Source organism: Phascolarctos cinereus, unplaced genomic scaffold, assembly GCF_003287225.1.
Source record: "Phascolarctos cinereus isolate Bilbo 61053 unplaced genomic scaffold, phaCin_HiC Scaffold_4;HRSCAF=312, whole genome shotgun sequence".
In the NCBI taxonomy this organism is placed as follows: domain Eukaryota; kingdom Metazoa; phylum Chordata; class Mammalia; order Diprotodontia; family Phascolarctidae; genus Phascolarctos; species Phascolarctos cinereus.
This window is the reverse complement of record NW_027555847.1, coordinates 238,038,793-238,053,782: the sequence shown is the minus strand read 5'-3', so window position 1 is coordinate 238,053,782 and position 14,990 is coordinate 238,038,793. Positions and strand designations below refer to the sequence as shown.

The window sequence follows — 14,990 nt, the reverse complement described above, 5'->3', positions numbered from 1 at the left end:
GCCAGATACTTTCTTATTCAGACTATGCAAAAGATTCTGCAATCCATTCCTCAGGCTCAAACTGTTCCATAGTCTAAGATTTTCCCAGGCTGGGAAGACTACAACTACCAGATGTCCGTGAAGTTTTTCTGAACCTCTTCCTGACCTGTAGGAACTGACCTCAACACAGGTTACATTCTTCCTTGGGGTTTTCAATTTCACAGTCCCTTGCAAAAAAAAGCTGTGACACACTTATCATCATTGTGTAATTGTTATTATGCATTATATAATCAAAATACAAATCAACAATTAACAGAACAAGAATATTAACCAAGCTTCCAAGGTAGTAACCTTAGGATGCCATCAAAGCAACCATCTCTCTTCTGAAGTGAAGTCGAGTATCACACTAGTATTTCTTTCTTTGCTTCATCATTCTTCTGAGCCAAAGGTATAGTCAAGTGGTAAACTCCCTTCAATTCTCAGCTTAAAGATATACTAGTTAGTATATGTAGTGTGTCGATCTTCAGAGCCTTGAAAACACAAGTCAATAGGACAAGTGTATCTCAGCCTAAACATCAGCAGTTAGGGTGTAAATCTGTTGACATTATTGCTTGTGGAGTTTTACACATGGACTAGGAGTGCCATATGTTGACTCTGCTAAGATTTTTGTTATTGTCTCAGTGTCCCTTACACATTAATCAGTGAGCTATTGAAAAACTCAAGTTATAGGTCCCCTTTAGGGTGGTAAGGTATAGTTCTAGACTTCCCAATGCCAGCCAAAGCTAGTATCTCCTTATCTAGTGTTCTTTCAAAGTCTGTCTTGGTCCAAATGGATCCTAGCAGAAAGACCATACACTGAGAAATATTTTTCCCACAATACTTTTAACGATTTTGGAAGTTTTCTGGTTTTTGATAGAATGTCTATATTATATATGCATATATACTATACATATAATGTATATAGTAATATAATATACAATATAGGCATTCATATATATGCATATGTATGTGTATGTATGTATGTGTAAGTATGTATACATACATACATATGTGTGTGTAGTGAAATGGTCAGTTACCACCAATCTCTTCCTGATATTCTTAGTATGTCCTTCGAATAATAGGAAGTCAATGCAGACAGGTTCTGAAAGTTTATTAGTACTTATGTTCTCCAAATATGCAGCATGACTTGATAGAACTTTTCTTTTCATACAGTGAGCATGCATTTCACTCATCTTGGTGATAAATGTAGCCAACTTGGGCTAGTAAAATGTCTTACCAGCTCTTGGGTTCTCTTGACCTGTATGGCAAATCCTTTCATGACTACTGAGAAACTTGCATTAGATAGAATCAATTATGCTGGTGCCATGTGTGGGGTCAGTGACAGTCTGGGTCAACAGTCTGTTGAATAACTCCAACATTCCATTGTCTCTATAGTAAAGTGTCTATGGGACTGACACTTGAATTTTTTGGCCTCAGCTGTTCATTGTTTTGAACTTGTATCAATATATGCAGTTCTTCATAATCTGTCCTCTTTCCCAATCTTCTGCAGAAAACTAGGCAAAGAATGTTGATTCAATAACAAATAGTTCATATTTGCTACTGTGGCACTGCTATCTACTGGAAATACCCAACTATCCATCAGTACTACCACTTAGCTGTAATCTAGCTCCTTGGATGTAACATGTAGTTTTCATTCTTTCTTTTGGTGACGTCACAGGCATCAGTCTGCACCGATATTCTTTGGCTAATGCTGTATGCTGAGCTAATAGTTGATTGTTGCCTCTATTTCTGGCAGTCAACATCTATCTTAGCACTTGTCAAATTGGATTGTTGTCAACTGTATTGCTGTCATTTCATAATTTCAACTTCATTCTATATAGAGAGTCTCTGAATTTCTCTGTCAAAGCCCACTTCAAAGCCAGGAACTGCAACTTGTGAATGGGATGATGTCTCACTGTTGCTTATTCCTCTGCTGACAAACGTAACTGGTTTCTGCAAACCTTCTCTATCTTGGTACAGGATTGCTCCACAGCTCTCCATGCTGGAATCTGTGGGGGGAAAAGGTTTGTTTGGATCTATATTGGCCAGCAGGTCCACATGTGAGTCAATCAACCAAGTCTTTGAACATTTGTCTATGTCTGTTTGTTCATCAGCTTCTGAGAAGACTTTGTGAGTTTTAAGATAAGTTTGTATTGTGGGCTAGGACAGCTAGATGGCTCAGTGGATTGAGTGTTGGGCCTGGACTCAGGAAGACCTGAGTTCAAATCTGGCCTCATACACTACCTAGCTGGTCACCTAACCTCTGTTTGCCTTGATACACTGGAGAGAGAAATGGCAAACCACTCTAGTATCTTTGCAAAGAAAACCTCAAGGGAAGTACTGCTGTGCTATGTTCCATGGGATCATGAAGAGTCTGATGTGACTAAATGATTGAAAAATAAATTGTCGGAACTCCTGATTTTGCATTTTTAAAATTATATATGTTCAAGCAAGGTCATTCGGTAGCTTAGCAATAACAGCATAGTTTCTAAAAAATTTGCAATAATAAACAGGAAATCATAGAAAAGTCCTTAAGTCTTGAATGTTATTTAAACATGGCCAAGTCAGCAATACTTGTCTTCTCTAGGGCAATGATCATGTTTTCTTGAGATACTATGTGACCCACTTACTTGTCACAGGCTCTCTAAACCTGCCATTTATTCATGGAGAGCATCAGGCAGGCCTTCTTCCTTCAGTTGATCTAATATTTTCACCAGTCTTTCTTCATATTCTTCTGGTTCCTAAAGACAATAGTATCATCAAAGTACATAATTGTACAAGACACAATTTATAAGAATAAGAGCCATTTCTCAATTGATAAATGATTTCTCAATTGATAAATGGCAAAAGATTGGAACAGGTAGTTTTCAGTGGGTGAAATCCGTGCTATCAATAGTTATATGAAAAAAAAAATCACTGACAGAGAGGTGCAAATTAAAACAATTCTCAGCTTCTACTGCACACACTTCAGATTAGCCAAGTTGACAAAAAAAAGCGACAAATATTGGAGGGACTTTGAGAAAATGTTGACGCACTATTGGTGCTTGTTGCAGGTATTTTGGAAAGTAATTTGGAACTATGACCCCAAGATGATTACGCTGTATGTGTCCTTTGACCCATTACTAAGCCTATACTTTAAAGAGATAAAAGAAAGAGAAAAAAGACCCATGTGTACAAAAATATTTATAGGAGCTCTGTTTGCAGTGGCAAAGAATTAGAAACTAAGGTGGTGCCCATTAATTGTAGAATGGCTGGATAAGTTATGGTATACAAATGTGCTAGAATATCATTGTGATTTAAGAAATGATGACAGGAACAGTTACAGAGAAACCTGGGAAGACTTGTATGAACTGATGCTAAGTGAAATGAACAGTATCAAGAGAACAATTTATACAATGACAACAATATTATTAAGACTTTGAAAGGACTTAAGATAAAACATGCTACCCTCCCTCCAGATAGAGAGGTGATGAAATTGGATCACAATTTGAAACATTTTTAGGGGGAAATGGGCAATGTGGGAATTTGTATTTCTCATATATTTGTAACAGAAGTTTTGTTTTCTTGTTTTTTCAATGGGTGTAGGGGAGAGAAGTAGAAGGAAAAGAAAGTGAATTTTTTTGGTTGAAAAAATTCAATTAGAAATCAAATTTTTGAATATGGATTTTTTTTAACGGTCTTCTCCAAACAGTATGAGTTCCAGTGGAAAAGACCTATTTGAAACTCCTGATGAAGACATGCTCATTACTTGAGGGCATCGGGGCAACCTCTTTTCTTGGCTCCATCTCTTTTTTTCTGAAGCTAGTAATGTAGTCCTTATCTTCTACCCCACCAATATTGCATTGTTTTTTTTGGGGGGTGTGGGCATCTTAACCACAGGTGTCACAGAATGTAGATCTTCCTTTGTGCTTTTCTCTTGTTGTTAGTGTGTGTATATCAGACCAGCATGGACTCCATTCCTTTGTTCTATCATTTTTCCAGGTAGAATAAGCTTGCCCCTGGGTCAACTTTTCAACAAGGTTTTATGTGACATTCTTTATTTTCTCTGAATCTGCAAGGCTCTTCTTCTGCCTACTTTTCTTGGATCATATATTCAAAGTAAAACAAACAAAAATGATTATAGGAGAGAGATAAGAAAATGAAATTTCATAAGAAGAAAGAAAAACATACATTGAAAGGTAATTACATATCAAAATTGAAGAAGATGTAAATCTGGCAAAATGAAAAATTAAAATAGAATTAAATACTCAATAATCTTCCACAAAAATAGCCAATACTAGATTGGATTCAACTTTACGCTTAAGTTGTAAAAATTAGTTAACATAAAATATAACAAAAGAAAATTCAGAAATTTCAGAATTAACATGTGTATACCATGAATATGCTAAATGCTTGCAATATATTGCAGGAAACTTTGCTTAAAATAAGCAAAAAATAAAGGGTTGCTCCCATCCAGAGAAAAGAGGATCACATTTTAAAAAATGAAACTAGCACAATTTATAATTTATAACCAGCAGGTGGCATTTTGGAGGGCAAAGTTTAGTTAAGGAGAGATTTCCCTCCTCCCAACTGAAAAATAAAGGGCTGATATTCCCAGACCTTTTCTTTCTCCTCCTACTGGATTTATTTTGGGGCATAACCATCCCTTTGGTCAACATTCTCTTTTCCCTGACTTCCTCCATTTTGTTGGAGCTAGACTAGAAACCGCCTAAATCTCCTGTGTTAAAATTGATCTATCCTACCATAATTGAAGAGCTTATAGTTTTGGATAGGGGTAATATAATGGCCTTCAGACCAACCTGGATCCTTTATTCTGCTATTTCAGGGAGCTTATAAAACAAAAGATTCGTGCAAGGTTCATAAAGATAGCTTGGAACCCCACTCACCCACCTCCAAGCTAAGAGAAAAATCCTGGCTAGCTAGGCAGAGATGTAGTCCCTCAATCCTGATTTTAAACCTGTGTCTGTACACTGGTGTTCCATATTTACACTCTCTGTATATAATTAAAGATATGCATGACCCAATAGCAATTAAGATCAATCTTGTCTTTATCTAGATATAGCTGCCTTTAAAGTACTATGAAAACAATTGACAAACAACTTAAAAAGAACAGTAAACTCTAGAGGTAAATATGCCACCTTTGTCCTCAACCAAGGGAATATTCACCAGGTTCTGGTCCTAGCTGTCCTGTCTGACAAATATGCCAACCTCCTTGGTGGAGCTGGAGTGTGCTCAATACCATTCTTGTCCTCTTCAGCCATCTGTCCATCCATGCCTCTGTTTCTGCCTGCTCTGCTTTCCTGCTTCCAAACAGTCTTGTCTTTACTATATTCCATCATAGACCTCTACAACGGATCCTGGGATTGGAGAATTCCATTCCCCAGGCTTAAGCTATACAATAATCCAGTCTCTTCCTGGACTGAGAAGGCTACAACTACCAGAAATCCATGTAGCTGTTTTGAAACCTCTCCTTCCTGTCTGCAGAAATTGGTCCCAATATGTGTCTGTGCTAAGACAAATTTATGAAGAATTGTTGGTTTACAGTATATCCAGGAAAGACTGTTCCTTGCAATGACTAATGGAAGGACGTTTTAAGAGAAACTGAAATTCACTCATATTTAAGAAGACTACAGAGAAGATTCTTTTTTTTTTTTTTTTAGGCAATTGGAGTTAAGTGACTTGCCTAGAGTCACACAGCTAGTAAGTGCCAAGTGTTTGGTCTGAGGCCGGATTTGAACTCAGGTCCTCCTGATTTCAGGGCTGGTGCTCTATCCACTGCACCACCTAGCTGCCCCAAGGATTCTTGAAGCTTTAATCAGTAAATCAGTAACCTGAAGTAAACATAATGGTTAAATTATGTTTCCAGAAGTGAAGTCATCTACTATTATGTTGACGGTTTGAAGTTACTCAGGCTATGTTTCTCATAGCCAAAATATTGTTTTAAAAAGTCTGTTTTATTATTGATTTCATTTGTTAATAAATTATATATTTGGTAACTTTAATATTTATTTAACCACATAATAGTAAGATATTTAATACATACAAATATGTGAGTAGCTACTATTGCAAAAGGAGGTTTCTCTAGCTTATTAAATAACATGGTAAACTAAGGTAGATATTTAATTAGTGAGAGATTCTAATTTTTTTTCATTAGAAAGAAAATATCCAAAAAACCTTAGGATTACTCTGGAGCTTGGGATAATAAGGTTATAAGATTAAATATGGGAATGAGTCAAGTAGTAGGTTGAAAGGTAGTCTACAAGTGAATGTAGTCAGTGGTCAAACCTTGATACATTTAATTATTGCCATTTGGTTGAGAATGGTTATTCTCAGTGATTATATGTCATTCCAGAATCCAGAAAGCAAGTCTCCCAACATGGAACTCTCTATACCAGGATATCATGCTTCATTAGCCTTTTTGGGCTGTCTTTACTGCTACATTTGAAGACGATTTTTTTTCCCGAATTCTCCCCAGAAAAAAAAAATCTGACAAATCTCATCTGTCAGTAGTTTTCAAACTAAGAGATTTAGATTTAATAGATAATTAATATTTCCCCCCTCTATCTTCCCTTTTCTTTGATGAGGCTATTCCTTCTAATAGTTCCAGCTCCTAACGATGGAAGCCTGACACTTCTGTAAAGTGAGATTAAATTTTCTGTCTTTTAGAAAGAATTGTTCTTTGCCTCCAGGGCTATGCAGTTCCATAGCTGCATCTCACCCCTGCCTCCTCATCTTGTTTAGCAAACATTTTCTACCTCTAGAATATCTAAGAACTCTAATATTAGAGTTTAGGGCTGGCAGACTTTGGTTCAGGATGTTCCAGCCATGTCAGTGCAGCCTCTCTATCCAGATTTCTTTGTTTATCCAGCAGTTCATTACTTAGGAGTCGCTTGTCAAAATAGGTTAAATATCCTTTGGGAAACATGGCCACATCTTTGAGACACCACAAATATGTTTAATATGAGAAAGATTGGCTAGATAAGAAAACTGTGATAGACTTGCATCACCAAAAAATATTTCCTCTTATTTCAGTTGAGTTTCTGAGAGCATCAGTAAGCCCTGGCAAATCTCAGGGTTATAAATTTCTGTAGCAGACACATGAAGACATCAAGAGAAGGAGGAAAAATGATTGCTGATGATTTGTTCTAACTACTTGACCTTTTGACCTCTTCTCTAGATATATGACCAAGATGGGACACTACAGCACTTTATTGATGGTGGGGAACCTAGTAAGTCAAGCTGGATGAGATATATTCGATGTGCTAGGCACTGCGGGGAACAGAATCTAACAGTAGTACAGTACAGGTAAGGTATACCTTGATTTACCTACCATTTATGGAAGTCAAAACACCATATATTGTGTGTGAAAATTCAGGCCTGCTAACTGGCTTTTAAAAATACTACAAAGCGTGACTAGGCTGGCAGAATTTTTGTGCAAGGTTTCCAAATGGTATTTAGTTCTTCGTTTGTTTATTTTTTTTTTTTTGAGAATTTGAGGATAAGATTACTAGGAGAAGAATCCCTTTTTATTCACCACTCAAAATCAAAGTCAATTCTATTATTATAGTAAAATCATAATATTAAACTAGTATTCTGAGAGAACCAGTGTGTGTGTGTGTGTGTGTGTGTGTGTGTGTGTGTGTGTGTGTGTATGTCTTGATGGCTAGAAGTTCTATTGAAATGGGTACAAGTTCAGGCTTAGACATATGCTAGCTATGGAACCTTGGCAAATCATTTAACTACTCAGTGCCCCATGAAATTATCTTAAAAGATATGTTACAGAGGAGCTGCCAGTTTGCATCAGTGGATTGTTTCCTCGGTATGAATTCCCCACATTAATGAAATCACAGTTTTGGAGCAAAAAGAAAGTCATCCTTAAGGCCTGTAACTCAGTGTGCTATGCATGACTTGGTAACCAAAGCAAATGCTGATAAAGCTGAGTCTAGGGGCCCTGGACAGAATCTGAGGCACTGAGTCACATGTGATTTGGTCCCTTGTCCTTTAGACTTAACCTCAATCCTCACACTCAGCTGTCTTCAGCCTCTCTCCCAAGGGAAACTATTTCATCTACACAAAAGCAATGCATGAATCACTGGGCCCAAGGTAACCCTTTGCAGGAATGTTGACAGGTTGTTCTGCAGCAACTGGCCTGAGCCTGGAGAATCCATCTCTCCACCTCTAAATGAGCTGCCACAAAGCTCAAGCATGTCTCTGATCACTTGGGATGTGGCTTGAGGTGCTGCTGAGGTTGTTTTAGAGTCTCAAGGGACACTATGGTTTTTTAAGTGGTGTGGATGGTAAGCAATCTTTTCAATCAGATTTGTGAAGCAAAGTAAAAAGCAGGATTTACAAGATAGTAAACCACATCAGCTCAACACACCTGTTGTTCAAGCCTTTGTTGCTTAACTGCCCGGAGGGTTAGAGTAGACATGAGTAGGCAGATGCAAACCAATTGGACAAAAACCTCAAAATAACCTAAAGCACAGCTAAGTGTTCTCACACCAAAATCCCATGAAAACATGTGTCATATAAATACATGACCTCAGTTATAAACAATTATGTTCCCTTTAGTATCAGAAGCAACTGTTTAGCTTTATTAGGCATTATAGACACATCAAAGCAGAATTCCCTTTTTGGGCCAACTTGCATTTTTGCCCACAGCTATTTATTTTTCTTTTCTGTTTTGGTTTTCTAATGAAACATTTTAAATTTCTTCCTGACACAGGTTAAAAGTTGTGAAACTCTGGTTTGCTTCCCTAAATTGTACCAACTTATTTAGAGCAAAACAGTTTGACCGTCTATGCCTTTATGCCTAGATGTTCTCTGTGGCTTGTTTTAAAAAATGAAAATGATAATTTAAAGGAAAGATTAATTCCAATGTCATACATAGTCTTTACTTGTGTTTAATGTAGACGCATGGTTTCCATGCAGTTTTATAAAACATCCAGCAAGAAGAGTAACAAAGACTTTTTTTCTATCTATTCAGCAAAGGTTAATGATGCTTTGGGTACCAAGAGAACTTTTACAGACAAATGCCACATCTCAAAAAACTGAGAAAAAACCTAAGAGGAAGGTGGTCATGAGTAAGTCATTACCATCTGTCAATATTAAGTGAATTTTATAACTTTCCTTTCATGATGGAGCTTTTACTTAGAGTTCCCTCTGCTGATCTGTTTTCGATTACTTCAGATCTTTCTAAAATGAACTGCAAAAACACAATTTAAAAAACTGGCATCCATCACCAATGACTCAGTCCAAGTGTAAGAAAATAGAAAAGTTGGACACCGAAGAGCCAGCCTAATTTTTATTGTGCATGGACGTCTTCTTCACAAAAAGTCAGCTGGTTTAAATTCGTTCTGTTATGATTTGTAATATCTAAATGGAATTTTCTTCAAAGCACCCCTGATTGATTGACCCTCAGCTGAACGTTTTGTTTTTATTTTGAGGCTGACAATAATGTTTGTTGGCATGTGTTCTCCTTCAACTGTGTGGGGACGCCACGAAGCTATCTTTATGAGTCATCCATCCACAATACTAAATACATGTCAGCAAAGGAAATATTATCCGAAAAGGGAAAAATCCCTTTGATGTGCTTCAACATGCAGAGATTTCTGCGAGTTTTGGAAGCTCTGTCTGCTTGTAAGGAACGGTGTACACTTACACTTTTTTTTCTCTCTTTCGGCCTACTCCAAACCTAAGAAGACCACCCATTGCTTGAAAACAGTTCTGCTCTTTCAGCAGCAAAGTGTGTCATTTGGTTTTAACACATTCATTTGCCGGACCACTGTGTTTATGTTAAGGGAAGCCAAATGGAGAGATGAAATGTTACAAGGTTGAAGTACAAAGTAGTCTTGATTTTTCTCAAGTTAGGAGATGTCGGTAATTTATAGCACAGCTCCAGTTTTGATTTTTTTTAATGTAATGGTGGAAAGAATTAATAAAATGCACAGCTTTGGGAAATGCTAGAGGAGGAGGGGTCAGGAGGGCCCAGCCAACGGCCGATGTTTTTGTCAGATATTCATAGAATGTTGAGGAAAAACATTCTGCTTAGCTAGCAGTGCCCTCATGAGACAGAATGGCACTGAGTGAGGAAAATAACAAGATAAATGAAATTTTTGCAGCTGCAAGTAAAATATTGAGAATCTGCACTTTTTTATTGATCTTTATGATCCTATTGCCAAGAGCCACTTTGTGGTGACAAAATATGTTGACAAGTGCATATCTCACTGCCATGAAAAATGTGGTGAAGGATTCTCCTTATGTCTGCAGTGTTATACAAGGAACAAATTGCACTGCTAGGGCCAATTCCTTACAGAAAGACTAAATTTAAGGCTTACCAGCCCTAAACACTTTTATCTTGAACTTCAGGCTAATATTTGTAGCAATTCTTCACTGAAAGGAAAAAAAAAACCAATGGAACTCTCACATTTTTTTTCAGTCCATAGATATTTTTTCTCTAGCACACTAGCTGTTATGAAAAATGTTCATTTCTCTGTACTTTGGCTGTATCGTTTTGGTGCCTAATCTTTCAGAGTGAAGTGTTCCTCCTGTATTTATTGAATTTCACTCTGACTCAGGGGTTTGACTCTTCTCCTATATCAAAATTTAGGAAAAAAGAGGCCAAAAGGATTTTTATTTCACTAGGTCCTTAGATGGCAGAACAGTTTAGTTTTATTACAGATTTGGTAACTTCAGTTACAAGTTGGAGAAATCTCCTTAATGCTTTCCCTTACAAATAAGAAGGCAATGTCCCATCAGGCTGGGGAGCTAGTGTCTTTTCTATTTTTGATGAGGGAGGATTTTTCTCAGAACAAAATGGATTGTTTCTCTATAAGCTCTTGATTTCTAATCCCTTTTGGACGAGATAGCCTCTTGATTCATTAAAGAAGCTCTCTCTAGGGACACCACGGAAATAAAATGCAAGTTGTTTATAGGCACTTGTATAGGCACTAATTGAGGCCTGGTGATGATAAGATGGGTACAGATTTATGACAAACAGACACTATTTAGGAACAACAGGACAGAAACTTTTGAAGGCTATAAAAGTGTGGATAGAGTAAATGCATCATACATGTTACTAAGCTGGGTTTTCTTTTTGTTTTGACTAGGTCAAATATATTCTACCGAGCCTGTATCGATATCCCCAGGGGCACTGAGCTTCTGGTGTGGTACAATGACAGCTACACATCTTTCTTTGGGATCCCTTTACAATGCATTGCCCAGGATGAAAACTGTAAGAACTTATTTCAGCTCTAAATTCATGTCTCGTAATCAGTGTTTCAAAGCTAGTTTTTCAAAAGGGTTTCTTGTAGCTATTGAAATTTGGCATATAATGAGAATGTGTGCAATTCTTTATTCAATGATTTTCTTTTACCTGAATCATCTTTCCTTCCATTTTCCCCCAAACCCTTCACTCTCTCTCTCTCCACACATCCAGTTGCTGAGTCTTGTCAATTCTGCCTCCATAACATCTGTTAACATTTGTCTTTGGCTTTTCACTCACACAACCTTCACCACCTCCTGCCTGATCTATTGCAATAATTTTCTAATTGAGCTTCCTGCTTCTTCCCTCCCCTTTTCAACCCATCCTCCACACATCCCTTTTTGTCAAAACAAAAGCAACATCCCTTAAAGCCCAAGTCTGACATTTTGGGTCCTTTATGATCTGGCTCCAGCTTACATTTTCAAATGCATTACAAGTATGTATTACAACACTCCATGTTCCCCCCAACCTGGCCTAATTTGCAGTTTCCCATTCATGACATTCCATCTATTATTTCCACGTCTTTGCAGAGGCTGCCTTTGATTTCTGGAATGCCTCTTCACCTTGGCCCCTGAGAATGCCTTGCTTCCTTCAAAGCTCGGCTCAAGTATCATCTCTTACATGAGACCTTCCCTGATCCCCCAGTTTCTACTGTCTCTCCTTTAACAATTATCTTTTATTAGCTTTATATGTATTTCTATTTACTTATACGCATGCTATTTTCCTCCCAGCATTTGTTTGGATTTTGTCTCCCCAGCACTTGACACTGTGCCTAGCTAATTGATTGATAGATTGGGACAGCATGACACCCATAGTTTACTGGTTTCCTCTGTTGCAAACCTGCCACTCATAGTCATCACACATGACTCAGGGCCTCTCTTCCCAAAACAGGTTGGGAAAAACTCAGAAAGTTCCTGATTCAGATAAGTACTATGAAGCCCAATCTTATTCAGTTTCCCATCATAGCTCTTCCATGCTGGCATACATGTTGGGCATTGAATGGGGAAGGAGGGAGGGAGACCAGGACCCTATTCACAGTTACTTAGCGGTTGAGGCTAAGTGCTTACCTGGGCCTGGACAGCTTTGTACATCATCTCTAATACCTAACCCCCCTTTTTGCATATTCATATCCATTCAAACTCTTCAAGCTCGCTTCATCATAATACTGGTTCTCCATCTACACCTCCAATTTCATCATATTCAGGTGAGTTTCTAACCACTGCACAGGCAGCACCAAATCTAAGGCTATTTTCTGACATCCTTAATAAATATTTGACAAAAGCACCTGGTGGAACAACGGACAGAACACTGGGCCTGGAGTCAGGAAGATGAGTTCAAATTCTGCCTCTGACATTTATTAGCTGTGTGACCCTGATTGGCAATTTATTAGCTGTGTGACCCTAATGGGCAAATCACTTCTTTATTTGCCTCAGTTTCTTGAACTGATAATGATAACATCTATCTCACAGGGTTGTTGTGAGGATCAGAAAATATTTGTTAAAAATGTTTTGGCACAGAACCTGGTATATAGTAGGTGTTATATAAATGTTTATTCCCTTCTCCCTTAGTAAGCTATTGTAGTCTTGGGCTCAAACCTTGTTGACATCTACTACTTTGGTTCCCATTAATTATCCTTTTACCATTAATGTAACCTCTTACCCTTTTCACAGCTTTTAAGTCACAAGCAGAGTGAAATGGGAAAATTATTAAAAATGTTTTACAAACCTTTAAGCTCTATGTACAAGTTATTATTTATTATTACTATATGCCATATTTATTCATTGAACATCTGCTGGGCCCAATGAAACAAAAAAAAAGACTTGGTTTATCAAATCTCAAAGACTTCATAATCTCATATGGGCTACAAGGCTTACATACATGAAATAATCAGAAAACAATGTGACATAATTGAAGGAAATGTTTCTTCTTTACCTCCCCCCCCCCCCCCCCCCGTTTTTTCCCTACCCCTAGAGCAGGGGTGGGGAAGGCCTCGAGGCCACATGTGGCCCTCTAGATCCTCAGATGCAGCTCTTTGACTGAATCCAAACTTCACAGAGCAAATCCCCTTAATAAAAAGATTTGTTCTGTAAAACCTGGACTTAGTCAAAAGGCTACACCCAAGGACCTACCATGCTACGTATGGCCTCAAGGCCACAGATTCCCCACCCCACCCACTTCCAGAAAGCCCTGGAAGTGAGGAGTGTAGGGATAATATGATAGTAGTAATAATAATAACAAATAGCTAGCATTTATATAGTGCTTTGAGTTTTGCTAAAGACTTTAAAATTATTAACCAATTTTGTCCTCACAACTACCCTGGGAGGTAGATGCTATTACAGATAGGAAAACCGAGGCAAAAAATTTAGGTGACTAGCCCAGGGTCACATAGCTAGTAAGTGTATGAGGCTGGAATTGAACTTCAGGGAGACACTTAGAAGTACAACCTAGGGATTTGTGTTTTGTTAACCAAAAAAACAAAAAACCCCAAACTAGGAGCTGAAGCATGATTCTGGCTTTACTATCACCAGATTTGTATTCATATCCTGACTTTGATATTAGTTCTTTGGCATTGGACAAGTCATTTCCCTCTCTGGTCTTTAGGTTCCTTATCTGTAAAATAGTCTCTAAGGTAGCTTTTATCTCTTGGAGTCTGTGTTATCTCTTGGTAAAGGCTGAAGACCTGGGCCTAGATGTAAGTGCATAATTTTCCTTCAGATTTAGTTGTTGGGTCTGCACATGTAGATCAGAGAATAATCTATCTATTCTTATTTACTCTGACACCAACACTCTGAGTAATTTTCTTACCCAGAGTCCCTATCTTTAAAAGCAATCTTACCTGATAATCTAGCCCAAAATATGTGATCTTTCCCATATATATTTTCTTTATTATATTTGTTAGAACATATTAGACTTCCACGTTGTTCTAGATGTGCAACTTCCTTTTTGTTCTAGAGTTAAGTAAATAATATCGTTGAAGGGAGAATTTACTCGGAGAAGTTTCCTGTGTGCCTTCTATGTATACTCAGGCTTTATTCCAAAAGCTCATAATAAAAGTCAGGTTTTTGGAACTTGAAAAACATTTGTGATGAAGCAACATTAAAAATGGTGCTTAGTTTCCTGGGCCATCCCGTGAGTCTCTTTAACTTATAATATCTCTGAAACATAGTGCTATTAGTACTCTAGAAATTATTCACCATTTATAATACGGTTCCTATGGGAAAACCACATTCTGAATTCTAACTTGGAAAAGCTAGCAACAGATATCCCATTCCCTTGACAAGTCCCACCAGAAAGAATGTCTCTCCTTCCATCCTTCTACCTTGGTAGTAGTGGAATTAATAATGCCCTTAGCTCCAAGCTCCAAACCACTAGTAATGGCTCCTGTGTCCTGGGGTAGAAGCTGAGACAGAGTAGGAGCTAGGTAAAGCCAGGGACTCTAGAATAAAGAGGACTTTGGTGTGGAGAATGAACAGTATGAATGGAGAGGCTGTGGGGGAGACAGCTGCTATTAAGAAAAGGCAACTAGAGCCTTCTTCCAGAGCTTAAAAATATGTAGAACAATACTTGCAATCCTTCCATATTTTGGAAACAACTTAGCTTAGCACCTCACCTAGTGAGCAAAAATAATTGTTTAAAATAGGAAGCTTCCAGATGGTATGTGAGTTTTCCCCCCATCTCCTCTTCTCTCTACTCCTTCAGACGTGTCCTA

At 37.8% G+C, this 14,990-nt stretch overlaps 1 protein-coding gene across 1 annotated transcript in view; it reads left to right on the top strand.

Annotated features, from left to right (window-relative positions):
- The window catches only part of PRDM6 (PR/SET domain 6), a 149,543-nt gene that overhangs the window by 96,405 nt on the left and 38,148 nt on the right, over positions 1-14,990 (top strand). The window contains exons 3-4 of the mRNA XM_021009492.2: positions 7,196-7,323; positions 11,127-11,251. Of these exons, the coding sequence (XP_020865151.1) occupies positions 7,196-7,323; positions 11,127-11,251 (253 nt within the window). The remainder of the gene's footprint in view (positions 1-7,195; positions 7,324-11,126; positions 11,252-14,990) is intronic.